Source organism: Artibeus jamaicensis, unplaced genomic scaffold (assembly GCF_021234435.1).
Source record: "Artibeus jamaicensis isolate MK-2021 breed Jamaican fruit bat unplaced genomic scaffold, CSHL_Jam_final contig_335, whole genome shotgun sequence".
NCBI classification, from domain to species: Eukaryota; Metazoa; Chordata; class Mammalia; order Chiroptera; family Phyllostomidae; genus Artibeus; species Artibeus jamaicensis.
The window spans coordinates 7,150,908-7,170,813 of NW_026521800.1; the positions used below are offsets into that span (position 1 = coordinate 7,150,908).

General features: G+C 39.3%; 1 protein-coding gene across 1 annotated transcript in view; it reads left to right on the top strand.

Moving 5' to 3' along the window:
• The first annotated feature begins 4,013 nt into the window (after positions 1–4,013).
• The window catches only part of SYCP2L (synaptonemal complex protein 2 like), a 76,309-nt gene continuing 60,416 nt past the window's right edge, over positions 4,014–19,906 (top strand). Inside the window, exons 1-9 of the mRNA XM_053664114.1 lie at positions 4,014–4,077; positions 5,077–5,146; positions 7,013–7,150; positions 7,456–7,575; positions 10,479–10,583; positions 11,000–11,024; positions 16,832–16,917; positions 17,014–17,102; positions 19,459–19,493. Of these exons, the coding sequence (XP_053520089.1) occupies positions 5,111–5,146; positions 7,013–7,150; positions 7,456–7,575; positions 10,479–10,583; positions 11,000–11,024; positions 16,832–16,917; positions 17,014–17,102; positions 19,459–19,493 (634 nt within the window). The 5' untranslated portion in view covers positions 4,014–4,077; positions 5,077–5,110. The remainder of the gene's footprint in view (positions 4,078–5,076; positions 5,147–7,012; positions 7,151–7,455; positions 7,576–10,478; positions 10,584–10,999; positions 11,025–16,831; positions 16,918–17,013; positions 17,103–19,458; positions 19,494–19,906) is intronic.

The window sequence follows — 19,906 nt, forward strand, 5'->3', positions numbered from 1 at the left end:
CTGCTCACCTTGCTAGCGGTCTCTGGCAAGGATTCTGCAAGATAGAAGAGGAAAACAGATCTGCAAGTGCGCTAGGTGATTTCCTCTCCCTCTTCTAAAAGAAAGTGGTGAACGGGGGAGAGAAGGAGGGAGGAAGGGAGCGAGGGAGGGAGGGGGAGAGAGGGCGAGAATGAGAGGATGAGAATTAGGAAATCCACGAGGATTAAAGACCCTGGTGGAGCCTTCTTCAGGGTTCGGTGCTAAAGGCGCCAGGCAGCTGTCCACACACTTATATAAAGATTCACCTCCCCCTGCTCCGCCTTTCTTCGCTCACTCTCCAGCTCCCACGCTCCCCGCACCAGCAAGACTCCCTCCCCAGCTCCCTCTTCCCGACGGAACTAGGAACAGAGGGGAAGGCTGACTTGAGCCCTTGGGTGACAAAAAACTGAGGCCTAGATGTTAAGGGACGCGAGTGGGGGTATGGATGTTGGAATGCCTCATTTAAATTGAATTTAACCTCACCCTGCCTCTGGGGGCTTGGTTTGGGCTTAGATGGCAGCTTTTTAGACAGAAGCTCTCGAGTCATCCCTGAAAGCCAATTCTCAATTCTCAGGCCGCTGCGGAGTGGTAGTTGGCTACATGCACCCCAGTCTGAGTGACTATGCCCAGGCTCTCCGCTCTGCGGGTTGGCGTCGGCCCTCTTTGGGCCTCTGCTCTAGTCTTTTGCTGCAGCTGGTATCCGTGTCCGGGAGTTCTGCTCGCTTTGTTGGGGGAGGGCGGGGGGGATGCTGGGCTGAGGTCGGAGAGAGAGCGCGTCAAAAATGCCTGTGGGCTCGCGGGCCAAGGTGCACGCATGTTCCCTGGGGTTGAGGAGCGACAGGCCCAGTGGGAAGATAGCCTTAACAGGTGAACCTGGAAAAGGCGAGGGAAGACTAGCTAGGGGTAGGTGAAGGGAGACGGAGAAGGTGAATTCTGCGGCCCTAGGCGCAGGAGCTCCTGCAGAACCCGTAGCTTTCTCTGTTGCCTTGGCTCCCGTTGAGCCCGTTTCCCTATCTGCTTAAATGAGGGACTGGGGCTCAGCGAGTCGCCATCCACCTGACATAACCCTTAAAAAACCTTTATTGGTATTGTCGTGGACATACCACACAAAATCGTATTTACCCCTATTCCATCTGAGGAGGCTTTTCTGGAGGCTGCCGTAGCCAGGTGAAGGGGGTCGCCAGGTGAAGGATGGGTTCCTCAAGGTTGAGATCAACCCTTCGCCTGTTATTCCGCCTCATTAGAGTGATTCTAGTACCCGGAGGCGTCCAGTAAAAGAAAAACGATTGAAGTGATTTAAGTCGCTCATTGTCTATGTTGGGCGAGAGAAGATGTGTTCCCGGAATTTATTTTCTTTTTTCTTTTTTTTGGGGGGGGGGGGGGGCTGTGCTTCTGTTCCCAGCCCTAGCCAGAGAAGAGCCAGCCGCTGAAGGCCATCTGTGTTAGAGGAGAATGCTCCAAACCTACGCCCTTCTAAACCCCGAGACTGGCGCACCCCAGACCTTGGAATCTCCCAGCGCACCCCGGGCACAGGGACTAATGCCGCGTGGGACCCTGCTGGGAGGGCACCCAGGCCAGCACCTCTTGCAGTATCAGTTTTACTCTTTGGCGAAAAGCGGGAAGAAGCAGATGAAAAACTCACTATCCGAATAACCATCTATGCTCCTGATCCTCTTAACCTCTTGGGTCAAGGGCACTGTCAGGCGTGTTAGAAAAGTCAATCCATTAGTGAAGTGCTTTTCAGAGCCGCGGGCCCTTGGCAGCGGATTAGCGGAGAACTCTCGCGACGAGGCAGGAAATGGACATTTCTAGGATTTACCTTCTTTTTCTAGGTTCAAGCTGGGGTACACCTCCCGAGTCTCCGCTGCCCCATAGTTCTTGTCACCTGAAGGGTTGCATTGGTCTGGGTTTGTGATTAAAATCACTCTCACGTGGTCCTCAGGGAGTTCTGGGAGGGAAGGAAGAGAGTGTCCACTCTTCACCCACTGGCTCTGTCCTCAGACTTTCATGTGTTAACTGACTGCCGAAGGTCATTGCAACCCTTGTATTCAGTTGCTTTTTATACTGTTTTGTCTTTTAGAAGTTAAAATATTTGACATTTTATTTTTAAATAGCTATTTTGTTAGTTTGATAGTGTAACATAATGTATACTTTAAAATATTTTACTATAATGCCAAAAATAATTTAAAGTAACATCTCAGAATGCATAGATCTTAATTTCTAGTTGTCTTGTAAACATTTTTAGAATACTTCATGTCTCTATAGTTTTGGAATACTCCTAGAGTTATATCCTTCAAAAACATAAAGAAATTCAATTTTTAATATTAAAGCCAAATCAATTAATCATATCCTTTTTTTCTAAATGGATTCTGGTGTCCAAAGAAATGTCATAGAGTTTCCACCATATTAGTTTGAGAAGAATTAAAATATACATGTTCTAAGTTGCCCTAAAATTGTGTCTGGGTAAAATACATTAGTGGAACGAATCAAAGTGAAAATATAAAATAAATAAATAAATAAATAAATAAATAAATGGAGGTGTTCTCTATTATTTTTAATTTCTCCTGAAAATTTGAATGCATTAACAATCATATTGTTTGAAAGGATATGTTTTTTCCTGAAAAGCTTGAAAGTAATGGAAATAAAGCTTTAAAATCTAATAATTTTATTATATGCTACATATGACATTGTTTTATTTTCTAAAGTAAAATGTATTTAAACTATATTGTGATTGTTGTTTATTATCCTTTAATTTTCTCCTTCAGTAATATTTGCACTGATTCAGAACACTTTATATTCAAAGATGGCTCTTCGTTAATATTTTGGTACTGTAAAAGCTAATTAACTCAAACATAAGGAAGAAGGCTTTGAATTTGCTAGGTTGAGATTAATTTAGGTAATTAATGATGTATATTTACATCATATTGGCCAGGAAATGATGAGCTTTGAAATAAGTATTTGGAATGAACTGGTGGTACATGCACAGTCCTGGGCCAACCGGCCGAGATTCTGATTATCTTATGTTTTGCTTGGATGTAAACAAATATCTTCTGTAAATGTCATAACATGAGATACCCTTAGCATCTAGTTATAATTCAAGTTGATGTCTACACAAGGAATGTTTGGATTTGAAAGGTCATTTTTTTTTTAAAGAAAACACCAGTCCAAATTATTTTTGCCGCCACGGTGTCTCGTAACAGGCCACCTGCTGCCCTGACCCTGGAGGTCAGTACACATTCGGGTCCTGATTAAGGACGCGGGCAGAAAACAAACTGGGCGAAAATATTCGCTTGCTTGTTTTGGTTTTGTTTTGTTTTATTTTGACTGAGTACACCAAGGTTTTGTGTTTGTTTTTTTACACTTCCTTTTGTGGTATCAGGAATACACTCGGATTTCAGGTACAATCTGGTTCTTGTGGTAAAAGTTCAGCTTTAGTCTATATTTCTATTAATAGACCCAAAACAGCTCAACAGCTGTTAAAGATGGAGAGAAAACTGCCTGCTGACTCAAAGGGGACACCTATCAGTGTAGAAATTTGCAGAGGTGGAACGTTTAAATGACATTGTTTACATGCTTTGAATAATCTCTTGAACTATGTGCCTGTGTCCTGGTGGCCTGACCAGGATTGCAGCTGCTTGCAAACGTACCTTCCGTCTCAAATACTGGATTCTAGTGCATTTCGGGGGCGAATTCAGCAATTAGACTCCCGACAGAGATTGGAATCCAAGAGCCACCCGGCCTCTCCGGGCGCGCGGCATCGCGGGAAGTGGAGTGCGGCGGCAGCCCGGAGCCTCGGGATGCGGGAGGTGAGCGACACTGGGAGGGCAGGGCACCCTTGCAGCTCTGGCCTCCTCCTCGCGGTTCCCGCGGGAGCGAGGGCGCTCGGTCCGTCCCGCTCCCGGCGCGGAGCCCTGCGTGCTGGCCCAGAGACCCGGGGCTGGCTCCTATCCCTGTGCCCCGGCGGCCGAGGAACTTGGTCCTTCTCCGGGACCTTTCGGGCGCTTCCACCTCTTTACATTTGTGTGTTTATTGTCAGTTTTCAGTGAGATAACAAACCAGGTTAGAAACCTCCGGTCCTTTGTTAACAGAGCGCTGGGAAAAGGATAAAGTGTAGAATTAATGCTTGGAAGGAAATAATTAGTTCTTTTCAATTTCTTTGTTGTTTGCCCAGCCGAATGCACGGCTGATGGGGAAAAGAAACGTCTGGGTTTGGGTTTTTGAATTCATCTTATCTTTCATACTTATAAACAATGACGGTAATATTGTAAAATATGCTGACATTTGAGGAGTTGGGGGCAAGAATATATAGAAGTAGGACCGTTAGCCCAAGCTAGGTTAAAAAAAAAAACTTGAGCAGAGATTTAAAAATAGTTAAAAATATTTCTTTTTGTTACACTTTCTAATTTAATTAATTGGGATGAAGTGAGCAGATGAGGTGCTGTTATTGCATTGTGTTGTGAAAAACAGGATGGCAGACCCAGGGGGCACTTTTTTAAGAAAATATGTAACAATCCACTGCCGTTTTGTAAATTCTCTGTGGTGGATGGTTGTAGTTGGTCCTTGAAATTTCAATATAAGTCCTATTTCACATTTAAAATTCCTGTAAATCAGAAACATGAAGCTTAAACTCATGACTGGGCTTGAAATGCATCTTTTAAATTTTTATTTTATAAACTCTTATTCTAAAAAGTTCATTAATTCAAAGCCTTTTATTTTACAGTTGTCTCTATATAGTTTAAATATATCTATTTTGTGTGGTTGTTTATAACAATGAAGTTTGCTTTGCTTCTTGTGATAGTTGTGTTATAGTGCTAAAGAGGTTGCATAGATTTTTTTTTGTTGTTTAAAATAATATCTGACTTAGACATAAAATCAGGGACATGAGCAAGCAAAAAAAAAGTTTTGTTCAAGAAAATAATATGAACCAGACTTAAAATCAGGGTCATGAGCAAACAAGAATTTAAAAAAAAGAAATTAATATGAACTTTTATTTCTTTTAAAATTTTGAACTGCACTTGTTTTAAATAAAAATTTAAAAACATTTTTTATTGTACACAGGAAAAGGACGGTCCTTCACAGCCTGTTCAGGAAGATGATAAGAGTGGAATGGCCCCAGGATGCCTTCTATGTAAAGATCAAGTTAATTTCATGTCTTCTCTGTCTGTCTCTCTCCCTCCCTTCTTACCCCCAATGTGTGTACACTCTTCCTAGTTCGCTCCCCTGGGCTTTCAGCGCTGTTGTTCCTCTGGTTGCTCAAACCAGAAGCAGAGAAATCATCTTTGCTGCTTCTCCTTCTAATCTCCAACGTCCAATTTATCATTGTGTCTTGTGATAAGTGTAAGCCAGTCTAAGCTGTTTTGTGCTAGCCACTATTCTAAATGCAGGTAAACAGTATTGAACAAAACAGAGTCTGTGCCCTCCTAGAGCATGCAGCCTGACACCCAGCCAAAGAAACAGGTTACCGACCAAAGGAGAGTAGGAGGAAGGAAAGGAACAGGATATTGTGATGGAGAATAATTGAGAGTGAAGGAAGGTACTTGGCTTACTTTAGGCAAGGTCCTAGAAGACATACGTGAAAATGTGATACCGAAGCTGAGATGTGAGGGGTGATAGGAGCCAGATGGGTGGAAAGTTGTGGGGAGAAGCAGTCTAAGCATTCAATAGCCAGTGCAGAGACCCTGAGACAGGGAAGAGTTTTACTATTCTGGGACTCATTATAAGGGAAGTCAATCAGAGGAAGCTGATAGAGATCAAATCAGGCAGAGCCCTGTTGTAGACCAAAGCAGAGGTTTTGGGTTTATCGGAGTGCAGACAAGCCAGGCAGAGTGTTGAGCAGACAGAAGACTGAGGTTCTAACTCAGAGAATCAGAGGGTGAATCTCAGCTGGGTGATCTCATGTGAGTTCTTAACCATTCCCAGCCTTGCTATTATTATCCCCTGATAAAGAATGTAACCTCTTAGGGTGGTGATGAAGATTAAATGAGAACATCTGCAGAACACTTAACACTTGGCACTGAAAGATTCACTATGTGGTAACTTTATAAAGAAAATAATATTTAAATATTTAATTTTAAATGCTGTCTTCCCATTTAAATCAGTACTAAGGATAAGTAGAATTTTGGGCTTCATACAATATAATACTTTCTTATTAAAATAACATTATATGTTGTAATTTATCCTGCAGGATTGGACTGGATTTTTTGAAATAAAAAATTATATCTCTGTATTACAGGTATTTAAGAAAGAGTATTATTCAAGTATATAATTAGAAGTATGTCTTGGCTAATGTTCAGTCAGAAAATATCAGTTTCATCATGGAAATTTGCATGTTTATCAGGTTTCATGATCTGAAGTTACTCGTGTTGGAGCCATTTTCCTCCTTTTATGGGCTTTCATGTTACTTAATGAGTGACAATAGGCTTGAAATTTTTAGTGTTTTAGAATTTCGAACACCATTGAGGATAAATGCTCTGTACCCCCAGATATCTGCAACTGAAGTGCAGGTTTCCTAAAGTCAGTGTTTCTCAGATGGTAGCATGGTGATAATCACCTGAACACTACCCTGAGCTCCTGATTCCTGACAAGCCTCAGGTGATGGCCATACTGCTGGTGGCCTGGGGGCCGTGAAACTGCAGCTATACCTCAGTTTATTGTGTTTTGCTTTATTACACTTTACAGGTGTTGCATTTTTTTTTACAAACTGAAGGCAAGACCCTCCACCAGCAAAAACATTACAACTGCCTTTATTGTGATACTTGCTTTATTGGGTGGTTTGGAACCGAGCCTGCAGTTTCTACCAGATATGCTTGCACTGTCTTAAGCCAACAAAGTTGCTCATTGGCTACACAACTATGTGCTGTTCAAGATATAACTCTGTTTTATATGTATCCTCTAATATTTTCACACTGAGTTATTGATAATGGTAGTTAGAAATGTTACTATGAAATAAATGTTCTTAGGGAAAATAGTAATTTGCAAACTATCAACTTTTCAGCTTCAATCACTTATTATTGATGCATTCCATGGTAAAGGATTTCAGAAAATAAAGGAATATTTTCAACAGAAAGTGAGCCACATTCCTCAAAAATATAATCATCTTGTATTATACCATCTTGACAAATCAATAAATAAGGCAAGTAAGTTGTTTTGTTTTTTTGACCAGAATACCAAATATATAATTATACTTTGTAAAGCTTTCCTCCAGTTTTGCTGAGATGTAATTAACATACAGCACTGTGTAAGTTCAAGGTGTGTAGCATTGAATTTTGACGTATGGGTGTGAAATGATTGCCACAATAAGTTCAGTTAACATCTGTTATATAATACAAAAAAAAGAAAATTTAAAAATAAGTTTTTTTTTCTTTGTGATGAGAACACTTAAGATCTACTCTCAACTTTCACCATAAGACTTTTAACTTAGTGTGGTCTCATACCTAGGAACTGGACAAAAGTGAGTTTCAGTATGTTTCACTGTTGCTGAAATGTATTCAGCGGTTCTTCATTGATGGCCTCAAAGAAGATGAGCCTTTGCTAATTCAGCAGGGACTGATCCCAAAGATAAGTTATGTTTTAATTTTGTATGGCTTTGGGTAACTTAAAGAACTAGAGAGGATTCAGTAATCTAGGTAAGTTTGGTATTTTCTCTTCCTTTAAAATCAAATTTGGAAAGAAACTGGTAACAGTATTTATTGCTCACATCCAGTCAAAGATCGAGTTCAGCATATGTTTCCTGGTGTGTGTGCTGGGCAGGAGTCAGACACCACACCTTTCTCCCCTTGAGGAGCCAAAGCAGGAATCACACATTTTTATTATTTTAGTGAATTTGACTTAGGAATATAGGATGAGTAGGTAGTGGACTACTCATTTCCACACTTCTCCCTGCAAACCCTGCAAAGGCTCTATAAGTATTTTAATACATATTAATAACAAGATTGGACCTAAGTGATCAAATACTTCCCCTTGCCACATCCCACTTTTCCAACTTTCTAAAATCTCAGTTAAAGCTGAAAAAACAAATGGCAAAAACATTGTTTATTTTTTCTAAGTCACCCCAATTATGAAATTCTGTTCTGTCTTTTAATTAACTAGTAGGTAATATTCTGAGGACCTGGCATCTGGACCCAGCAGAGCTTGCAAAAACTGGCTGCAGTTCCCTTTTCATGATGAGATTTTTCAGTCCTGAGACAAGTATTGGGGAGGAGATGGGAGGAGGCAGAGGGGCAGAAGGGTGATGTGGCTGGTAATAACATCTTTGCTTTACCCCCTGGACTCTACTGCCTAAAATGTGTTATCATCTGGTTGTGTCAAGGAGATTTGTCTCTGCCTTTTTTTTATAACTCAAAAACACTTCTCTGCAGCTGCCTCTCCAGGGGAGAAAGAATAAACACAGATTTCCCCTAAGTCTTCTCAGGGTTGGGAAGCTGGTGGGGGGAAACTAAGTGCTCAAGTAGTGCTCAGGTGCTCAGTATACAAACTGTGTATTTCATTTTGCATTTAGCTTCACCTAACTCCCTGATACACACTCATGCAAGTAATAGGAAGTAGAGAAGAGAAAAATCAAACTTTAAAGGAAATGGAGCAGGATTTCCCAGGGGTACCTTGGAACCTTAAGCTGGTTATTGGGGGCATGAGTTGCCATCCGCCCCAACCAGAATTTCCCATTTTGATTTAAGAATGCCCTCCCAAAGGTTTAAAGTATCAGACCAGATCTCCACTGGAGTCTTGAAATCATAGAAATTTCTATATTCCATTGGCATTCTGATTAATGATGGAGATTTCATAACCATAATTTAGATACATTTAAAGCAAGTGCTGTTTCACTTACATTTTGGCCAAGAAGAGGAGACTGATATCAAAGTGGATGGGATATTAGATTCTGTACTTGTAAACCCAGTTGTGTTTTCAGGTCAGTATAAAATGTGCTGGGGTGTTACTCTCCACAGAATAAGAATTCCCTACAGAAAGGAATGTATTTAGTCCTGTACCCTAAGATCCAGGAGTATTAAACACCTTGTCGTATACCATATACATAATGAATAGTAGCTACTGCATCTGTAAATTACTATTTGTCTGGGCCTCTGGTAACAACACAGCTATGGAGGGCAGTTGGTCTTTTCTGTTAGACAATGTATGACCATAGCATATACGTGGGTTCAGGAATGACTTCCTGGTCCCAAGCCTTCATAAAATAGTGTGGCATTTCCCCCACTTCTTTGTATCTCTACTCAACCAATATATTTTTGTGGGCTGGGAAGGGGGAAAATTGGGGGGAATAAATGGAGTAGTGGCAAAAATGTATTTAAAAGGCATAGAATTTTGAGTATGAATATAGGGAAGAGAAACTATCCCCTTAGCAGTGAGTTCTGCTCTATAGAGGCACATGTCTTTCCTCTGGCTGTCGGAGAAAAGGTTGCTTCAGAAGTGAATAATCATCTAGTCTAATACAAATATTTGTCTGATTTGAGATAAAAGAACCATTACTTGGAACCTAGTAGTGGCTCCAACCTGTTGTGCATTAGAATCACCTGGAGGACTTTAACAAGCGCTACCCAGGTACATCAGCAGAGATTCTGATTTGCTGGGTCCGCAGGGGTCCTAGGCATGAGGGTGTTCCATAGCTCCTGGGGCTTCTCCTAAGGTGCAGCACATGGCGAGAGCTGATTGATTTGTTCATGGTCTTTATCTGGGGTGCCTTGTATTCTTGGCTCCAAATTGAACAGTGTCCAAGGCTCTGCTCCTGATAAAAGTGGATCACCATGAACTTATTTTACTGACTTTGTGTTCAACTGTTAATTTCTAACTATGCATGCAGAATTTTTCTTCTCTTTTTCTTTTTTCTTTTTTATTAAGAGTGACCAGTCTCAGCAGCAATGGCCCAAAGATTTACTGAATAAATATATTGTAGGAGGATTTATGGTAGTTTATTTTAAATTATAGCAATGTTAGCAATTTAATATGAGCTTTAAAGATATATGTCCTTATGGAAAGGAAAAAGTCTCAAGTGGCTTTTGCTACTTTTGGCAAAAGAAAGGTAGTGAGACATTGGCATGTTTACTGTACTACATGCACTTTTGGAGCACATTCGACATTCTGCATCTCCTTTGACAGCTCGTCTTCTACAGCTTCCCAGAGGACAGGAACTTCTGTGTTGGGAGGCCCATTTTTGTCCTCACCCTTCCTCACTAGCCCCTTATTCTAGCCTTGCTTCATGGCCAAATGGAAACCATTCTTGCTGGTGTCTGAGAATTTACTTATTGTGACTCTGTGTAGCAGTATGATTACATCCTGGAGTGTTCTAGATGGAGGCCTCGGAGCCAGGCCTAACTGAACTTGGTGATGGAATGGAAAAAGGTCTTTAAAATTATTTTTCTCTAGTGAAAGAATTATCTCATGAAATGTTACCGAATAGGAAGTAGTTATGCAGTCATGGGGGTTCCACCTGTATTTCTTCTTTTGTGTACATGGTTACCTGGTTTGAAAGAACAGTAGGATTTCTGACCGTAGAAGATCTAGCTTCAGATACATCACTGAAGAATGTTACAGAAGACTTCTTTGATGCAGCACTGGTAAGGATGGGGGTGGATGATTCTCTGAACAGATGCCATTGGTAATTTGCAGGAATCTTTGCATTATTTCTAAAACTTGAATTTTTCTAAGATTGGGTTTTACTAAAAAACTCCCATATTTTATTATTAGAATATTATATGAGATAGAAACAAACAATATAGATAACCAATATTATAGAAAGATGAGGTGTTTTATTCTCATACATACCAATCCAATATATTATTATTCACCTGATAATAATATACTGATTTTAATAAAGTGATTGAAGTTCACATAGGATTTCTCTAATTTTTTTCTACTGTGTTTATAGTCAACTCCTGCCTGTTAGAGAAATATCAGCATTAATGTATTAACATTATAGTTTACAATACTTTTTAAAAATCATGCAAGCCTCACTTTTTCTTCTTTTTATTAGATTATTTCCAGGAGGAGTAGTAAAGGTAAGTGTATTACTAACACTAATTGGCTATTTACTTTTCATTAATAGACTATTCTGGTATAGAGAGAATATTTGTCTATGTGATATATAAAAATAAAGTGGGTTTAATTAATGTTTGGATTTATTGACCCTCTATGCGATTCATGTTGTGATGTTGAACTGAAAGTTTGTTGTAAAATATGTCTCAGTTTGCCTGAGGTCCATCTTAATTTAGCTGCTCCAATCGCCATTGACCACCCTGCTCCATTCTGGTGTACAGAGCCATCTTTGTCATTCCCAAGCAGCAAAGGCTGAGCTGTTACTGATTTAACCTGGAGCTGATGCCTTCTCTGTCTTTCAAGAGTCTAAAAGGCAAATTGTTAGAATATTTGGCAGTTAGATTGCTGATTCTGTTCCAGGTACTCAAGTTAAAGGTAATTTGATATCTTGAATTATACTATGGATTCAAAAATATTGGAACGTTCAGAAATTGACATCGTCTTAAATTTGGTATGTCCTCTTCCTATTGTTTGTCTTTTTATTTGTCTCTTGAGAAGCTGTTACTAAATTGATATTACATTCTACAATGGATATCATCTCACAGTTGAGGAAATTCAGTGCTAGAAACCTACATGTACATGGTGCTTAGTTGATTTTTTTAAAGGTCCTCCTATTTTTAGTAAGTGGATCCAAATACTTTCAAGTAAATTTCTTATGACCTTCATAAGTGATAGTTAATGTCTCTAAAAGTGATTAATACAATACACAATGGTTAAAAACTATTCTGATTTTTGTAACACTTAAAAATAAACTTGTCATATTAATTACAGCAGTGTATATCACTGCATATTTGAGAAAAATACATATGAGAGAGATCTATTCAGTCTACCATTGTTGTTCGGCCCACTTAGGGGTTCCTGTCTGTACGCCGACTCCATTGTTCCAGTGGAGGCAGCACTGCTCTAGGTGACTGACTGTATCAGTCAGCTTGGGCTGCCACAGCAAAATACCAAAGGCTCAGTGGCTTCAACAACAGGAATTTATTTTCTCACACTTCTGGAGGTTGGAAATCTGAGGTTGGGGTTCCAGCATGTTGGGTTCTGGTAAGAATCCCCTTTCTGGCTTGCAGATGGCCACCTTCTTGCTATGTCCTCACATGGCATATGTCAGAGAGCAAGCCAACTCTCTGGTATCTCATCTTTTTATAAGTTTTTTAAAAGATTTTGTTTATTTACTTTTAAAGAGATGGGTAGGGAAGGAGAGAGGGAGAGAAACATCAATGGGTGAGTGAGAGAGATATCGATCTGTTGCCTCTCACATTCACCCAACTGGAGACCTGGCCCACAAGCCAGGCATGTGCTCTGACTGGGCATTGAACAGGCAACCTTTTGGTTTGCAGGCTGGTGCTCAGTCCACTGAGCCACACCAGCCAGGGCTGGTATCTCATCTTATATAAAGATAGTAATCTCATCATGAAGACCCCACCCTCATGACTGCATCTAACCCTAATCACCTTTTCAAAGGAGCCCATTTCAAATACCATCACACTGAGGCTGGGGCTTCAACCTATTCATTTGGAGGGGAATGGTGTAGCAATGACAGTTTGTGGTTGGAGCCCACCCTGGCCACATTAGGATGGCTGACCTCTCTGAACAAGTCAGACTTTCACATGTGGCTCTGACAGTCATCTTGCATGGATGGCGTTATGTCTAGGCTCCACAGAGTTGAGAGCTAATCTCTCTCTCTTTTTTAAAAATATTTTATTTATTTATTTTTAGAGAGGAAGGGAAGGAGAGAAAGAGAGAAATATCAATGTACAGTTGCTTCTTGTGCGTCCCCTGCTGGGAACTGGCCTGCAACCCAGGCATGTGCCCTGACCGGGAATCGAACTGTGATCATGTGGTTCTCAGGCCCACGCACAATCCACTGAGCTACACCAGCCAGGACTTTCTTTTTTTTTTGAAGTACAAAAATGTTTTCACTGACTTTCCCATCTCCTCTTGCCATTGATGGAATTAATATTCCTTTTTCCACCAAGATTTATGTCTTCTTATTAAATATATTCCATTTTATGATTGCTTTGTTTTGTGCTTTACTATGTGGATTCTATTTTCTTTCACAATTTGCTTCTCTCTAGTGATTTGAATGGCTTATGTTTGAGTTACATTATACTGGTAGTTACTCTTAGTTTAATTATCAACATCAAAATTATAGCACCTCATTTTTTCTTTATATTATATAACAAGGAATTCAACATGTTTTTATTCCTTCTCCAGCTTTAACCCACATTAATTTAATCTGGGGTTTTAGGCCTGGATTAGGTATATATCTTTGTAAACAGGATTTGCTCTTTGCCTTGTATTGCAGGCCTATTTACAATAATTGTGTAGGGGTCACTACCAACCTGTTTATATCATGATGTCCTTATCCTTAGTCTTGAGTTCTTTGTTCTGCTTTATCTCCAATGCAATATTATCTTTGGAAGAGTGTCATTGGGGTGTGTAGGTTGGACATGGTCAGAGCTTGTTATCATTTAAGAAAGTCTTTGTGGCTTTTATACACTATAACTCCTGCTTTGCAATTTCTCCCCCTCAAAACTCTTGTTTCATTGTCTTCTAATATTAAGTGTTGGAAGGGTGTATACACATTTGTTTTAGGTGGTTCATGCTGAGTTACCTCAAAGTCAGATCTTACTTAGCTTGGGGAATTTTATTCTTTGATAATTGTATGAGTTAAAGCCAGGTTTCTCACCTTTGACACTGTTGACCTTTAGGGACAGATCATTTTTTTCGGGGAAGGGGTGGTTTACTGTCCTGTACATTTAGGATGTTTATCAGCCTTCCTAGCCTTTACCCAGGTGCTAATAGCAGCCCCTCCCACTTCTGCAGTTGTGATAAGAAAAAAAAAAGTCTCCAGAAATTGCTAAGTGCCCCTTGGGTGGAGGAGGGGGCAAAAATCACCTCTAATTGAAAAACACAGAGGTAAAGTGTTTTCCATGTGTGTAACATAGTAGTATCTAGTTCATGTAGTCTTGAATGATAAAGATGTTTATAGGCACAGGAGCCAAAAAGGCCAGAGGTAGGTAGTTCCAGGGGCACTTTGGTTGTGGCTGTGCTGCATGTGCTGCAGTTCTTTCAATTCTGCCTTTCTTGTATTTGCTCTTAAGTTGGTGTCCCTTGCTGGTTGTTAGGTGGTGGCCAGTAACCAGAGCTTTGTGCTTTCTGCTTCACATCCAGGGGAAGAAAATTTCTTTTTCCTCAACCATCAAAAGAAAGCCATAGCTTTGCTCTAATTGGACACCCCCACCCCTTAATGAACCAATCACTATGAAAACATGCAATGATATCCCAGCATAACTTAAGCCAATCTGTCCCACCCGATAGCATGGCAGCCATATAACAGGAGGGGGAAGGGAGAGGGGAGGCAGCAGAAAGTCCTTTATGAGAGCAGATCCCCAAAATGTAATTTATGTATAGAAAATTGTGTATTTATTTTTACATGTTTAATCCTCACTCACCTTCAGCATACTCTCCATTTGATGCAATACACCTATTGAGATGCAAAACACTTACATTTTTCCACTGCTCAAAACAGTATTTTGATGCCTTTTAGTGCCTCTGTAGGTTTTTTCCACATCAGCAAAAATGTTTCCCTTTGAGGACCTTTTCATCCAGGGAAACAAAAAATGTCTCTGGGGTGAGATTCAGTGAGTAGGGAGGGTTGAGCATGGAGGTCATACCTTTTATGGTCAAAAACTGCTATGTACTCAGCATGGTATGGGCACGTGTGCTTGTAAATCACCCATCATGACATGGGCAAACACATTGAAAGAATCTTCAGAAACATTCACTGATGCCAAATGCAGCCTCTCATAACAATGCCAGCTGGTGCACTGATACAAATGGGTTCCTAGAATACTCACCTGCTGGGGGAAGCCTGTACTACAAGGCCCCCACCTCTAGAAAATAATTCCATCGTTTGGGGTACTCCCTCTAGTACAATTACTCCTTCTAGTCTCTATGTAAGGTTATTATTCATTCATTACATCTTTTCTGTCTTCACATGCATTGGTTTGCATTGGTTTCTGTCATTTTTCCCCATGTATTTTGAGAACAGTTTCTAAGTTTTTCTTAGAAGCTATCAGTTAACTAATTCTGTTCTCATTGCTTCCAGTACAGTCTTGAATTCTGCTATTACATCTTTGCTTCCTTGAAAGTTCTGGGTGGTGGTGATCTGCCTCTGCTTTTACATCCATTTCCCACTCTTTCTCTCGTTCTACTTTCTATTACAGAGAACTATTTTTTCTAGGTTTTCTTATCAACTGGTTGCCTGCTAGGTTTAGCCAATGGAAAGAAATCCGAAGCAGCCAGGAACAAAGAAGGCATTTCTCCCTCTCTGTTCCACAGAGGTGCCATCTCCAGGAGTGACCACATAGTCTCTGCGGCTCTGGCCCATTTGTGTTACAGCTTTTGCTAGGTGACCTTGATTCCTGGGGTCTGACAATACTACTTTCTCCAAGTGACTTTGGGGGTGGGGTGGCACACTGGGAGGGGCCTGGGAGTCCTGTTAACGATGTTAATTGCTCAACCACATCGGTGTTTCCAATTTGGCTTCACAGCTTTTAAAAATTACCTTTGTCATTAATTTACTGTATTAAATTCCCTCAGATTGAAATATCAGACTGGCTTTAATTTTCATATTATGTATTTCTTTCTCATTTACAGTTGTATTATCTATATTCATCTTAGACTGTTACCTTTTCTTGAAGATCTGTTTTTTTATCCCATAGAATTCATGTTCTTCTGAGGTTTGAGATTATAAATCAGATGCCTCAAAAATTTTTGTTTCCTGAAATAAGCATATTTTCCAGTCATTCTGCTACCGCTTGACTTCAACTGCTTCTCTTTCCTTTTTCATTGGGCAATGTTCGTTAGTTTTTCTTTATTACCCTTTAAATGAAAAGGTCTAACGATGGCTGATATTTGCTAATAGGCTGCATAAGTATCTTTAGGATCCCTCCCTGTCAACCTAGGTTCTGTTAGAATCTTTGTCCAGTTTTAAGCTGACAGGCAAATTGTTGCCACAGCCCCTAGCCAAATACCTGGTTTCCAGAGATTATCTAGCAGTATTGATCTGGCTGCTTTGGGACTGAATAGGGATCTTTTAAATTTCTATTTTCTGGCTTGGGTTCCTATAGTTTCATGAGTTACACGGGGGTTTAAAAGTATATGAGATGTGATGAATAATTCATATATCAAAACTGCACTTCTGAGCCTGTCAAAATAATACTATGATCTTAGTGTAAGTTTTTGCAATGTATGCTACTGGTGCCATTTCATATCTTAATATGCTTAAGTAAAATCAAAATAATAGTTCATTTAATAAGCATAAAAATTACTGCATAGCTTTTCAAGTTTCTGTGCTTATGTTATTTAATAAAGGCCAACACTTAAAAAAATCCCACTTCTGTTAGTATAAGACCTTATAAAATTTTAATTTTTATGAAACACATAAATGTAAGAAACAGCAGGGCACTCCATGAGGAATTGAGCTTTGCATGTGGCTCAGTCTGGACAGAAAAGCTTTGTTTGAGCTGTGACCATCATAACAGCACACTTGGCACATGCCGTTCCTACTTTCCTTGGTGGGATCTATGCAGTGCAAAGGTGCTATGGCCTGGTGGTTTCTGGACCTTGAAGCAGGCTGCTATTTGTCTCTTGCCCTAACTATATAGCTTCCTAAATGTTTACTGCTCTCATGCCTTTTCCAGTCTTGTCTCTCCTTATTCTTTCTAGCATCAGTTTGATTGTCTTAAAATTATGCTTTCAGGGACAATTCAGATGTTGGGTTCCTTCATGTCTACCTTAGGATTTCTGGTGACAGAAAAGGCAGTAAATCATTTGATTCAGCAAGAGGTGAGTTGCAAATAACAAAACAGAAACCTGGGAGAAGGCTATGCACCATTCCTGTTTGTTTCTTCCTCTTGAATGCCTTTCTTCAACTCGGACCAGGCTTTGAAGACTCTGAACAGCATTTTGCATGCCGTACCTCGGGAGGAGAGAAAACAACTCCCCTCGTCAGAAGGAGTGCGTCAGCTTATGTAAGTGACCTTGTACTTAACTGTGTGATGATGTAAAGGCAAAATATCTCCGACTGAACCGCCTCAGTCTTTGTTCTCCTTAGGCCTGATTGCATCATTCCTTCCTTCAGGAAATGCTGTTCTTATTGTCTTATGCTAAACAATGAAGAAGGACTGAAGAAAAAAGCCAGACTTTGCTAAGCTCTTCTTTTTTTAGCACTATGACTTTTTGACTTTTTTCCATCAAATTTGTGAGGTAAAAAGCTTCCTTGGGCTATAGATTAATTTTTCACTGTGTGAACTAAATTAGTTATTTATGGGGTAATGCTGAGTACAAATCTTGCTGGTAAATTGCTTGGCTTCAGACCCTGGTTTTGCCATTTATGCTCATTGCACTATTTAGAGCACAGTCTTAACCTCACTGTGTCTCAGTTTGCTTGCCTGTGAAATGAAGCCAACATTAAATATACCTGATGGATAGGTATGTACCAGGTAAATCAGGCAATATATTGAAAATGATGCACACATTACCTGGCAGAGAGCAAATGCCCAAAGGTTACCAACTATTAGCTATACCATAGTGCTTAGAATTTGTGTTGCTTTTCAAGTGATAGATTTTTAAAAAATCCTCACTTAAGGACTTTTTAAAATTGTTTTTAGAGATAGAGGAAAGGCAGGAGAGAGTAAGGAAGAGAGAGAAAAACATCAATGTGAGAGACAAACATTGACTGGTTGCCTTTTGGGGGCTCCCCAACCTGGGGATCAACCCCACAACCTAGGTACATGTGCTGACTAGGAATCAAACCTGCAATCTTTCAGTGTACAGGATGATGCTTCAACCAACTGAGCCGCACTGGCCAGGGCTCAAGTGATTGATGTTTTTGTGTTTTGGTGCCCCAGTCACAATTATGTAGTTTTGGGACATTGAAATTTGGAGGTAGAGTTGTTATGCGTGAAGATGGAAGAAAACAAGCACCCTATTTTGAAATTTTAACCTAAAACCATGACTGTGAGCTAACCACTGACACACACTGATGACACTGTTGGTAGCACCCAGTGATTCATGGGACATGCAGCCATAACTGCATGAGGACAGGTGACCAGGTTTACCATAATGTAGGCCTGAGAGGGGACTGGTGAACATGGGGCTCATTGATGTCATGTTTGTCCATTTAACAAGTCTGTGCAGGATTCAGTTTTTTGCACTGAATTTTTCCTAAAAAATATTTATTGAATACATTAGCAAAATCATGATTCTTAGTAGTGTATTTAGACTTGGAGAGTAGCTGACTGGAATTTTCTCATAAGTGTTCAATCTAGTCCTATGGTCTTATCTTATTGCTTGTGTGTTCTAGCAAGTCTGGAATATTTTAGACTTCAAGTAAAATGTGCAAGTATAAAATTATGCAGAACTCTCAGTGGTGCTGTTTTAAGGCTTCTACTTAGCAGTAACAAATCAATTGTTTATTATGAGAAACTGAACTACTACAAGATTTATTAAGTTTCTTAACAAATGTGTTAAAATGAGAGTTATTTCAAACATTAAAAAAGATCTACATCACATTTGTTAGCATTTAATTAAAATTGTTAAAGAAACACAGATGCTCCTTGACTTGCAATGAGGCTACGTCCCATTAAACCCATGGTAACTGAATATATTTTAAGTAAAAATTGCAGTGAATATACCTAACCTACTGAACATCACAGTTTAGCCTAGTTTACCTTAAACATGCTTAGCACACTTATGTTAATCTAAAGTTGGGCACAATTATCTAACACAAAGCCTATTTTATGATCAAGTGTTGAATATTTCATGTTATTTATTATGTGTATCATTTTTCATCATCGTGAAGTTGAAAAATCATAAGTCAGAGACAATCTGCATACAAAATGGGAGTCTCTTTTTGTTACAATAATGTAATAACTTAGTTTTAAAAATAAGTTAAAAAAGCTTATTGCACCTATTATTAATATTTCTCTGCACCTATTGTTAATATTTCTTCCTGATGTTAAACTATGTAAAAAAGGGGCACACATCCCAACAAGGCTGGCAAGGTGATTATAAAATTCTAGACTCTTTGTTGAATCCTCAAAGGCCATCAAATTGAATTTGCTTTACAGAGGGAGGGGTAGAACCACAGCTTTTTTTGAACAAAACAAAACAAAATAAAACAAAACATTTAAGTCCTTAACATATAAACTTGAGAAAATGTTCTCATTAAAATCTATTTTTGACATAGAAAAAGTGCTGATGCTGAATTTGAAATAAGTAATTTAAAAAATATACATGTTGGTTTAAAATTTTAATGCAAATATAGTGAAGTTTGCCTATTTAGGTTGATTTCAGTAACATGCAGTTTATCTAAATGTTTTTCAGGAAAGATCTCTCAAGGACACTTTTCACTGTGGGTGGTAAGAAATGTTTAGAATTTTAAATATAATAATGTTAAATATTGGACATTAGGGTTTTATGAGCATTTTGGAACTATGGAAAATAAATTATGGCCAAACTGGAAATAGAAATTAAGATTTTGTTTTTGATTTATTATGAGAAATTTCAGTATGCTGAAAAACATAAAAAATAATTAATGAATACTCATACTCACCAATGAGCTTAGTCAAATTTTATCATTTTGTTACATTTGGTTAGTTTTTAAAACTAATCTGTGCCCATGACCCTCATCTCAGTCTCCTCTCCACTGGTGGAAGGGTGGTCCTTGACTTGGACTTGGTTTTCCTGTCTAAGTATATTGTTCTACTTTTTCACTGTGTATTCAAAAGCAACATACATGATTGTTTTGCAGATTTTAAAAGCATTTTATAAA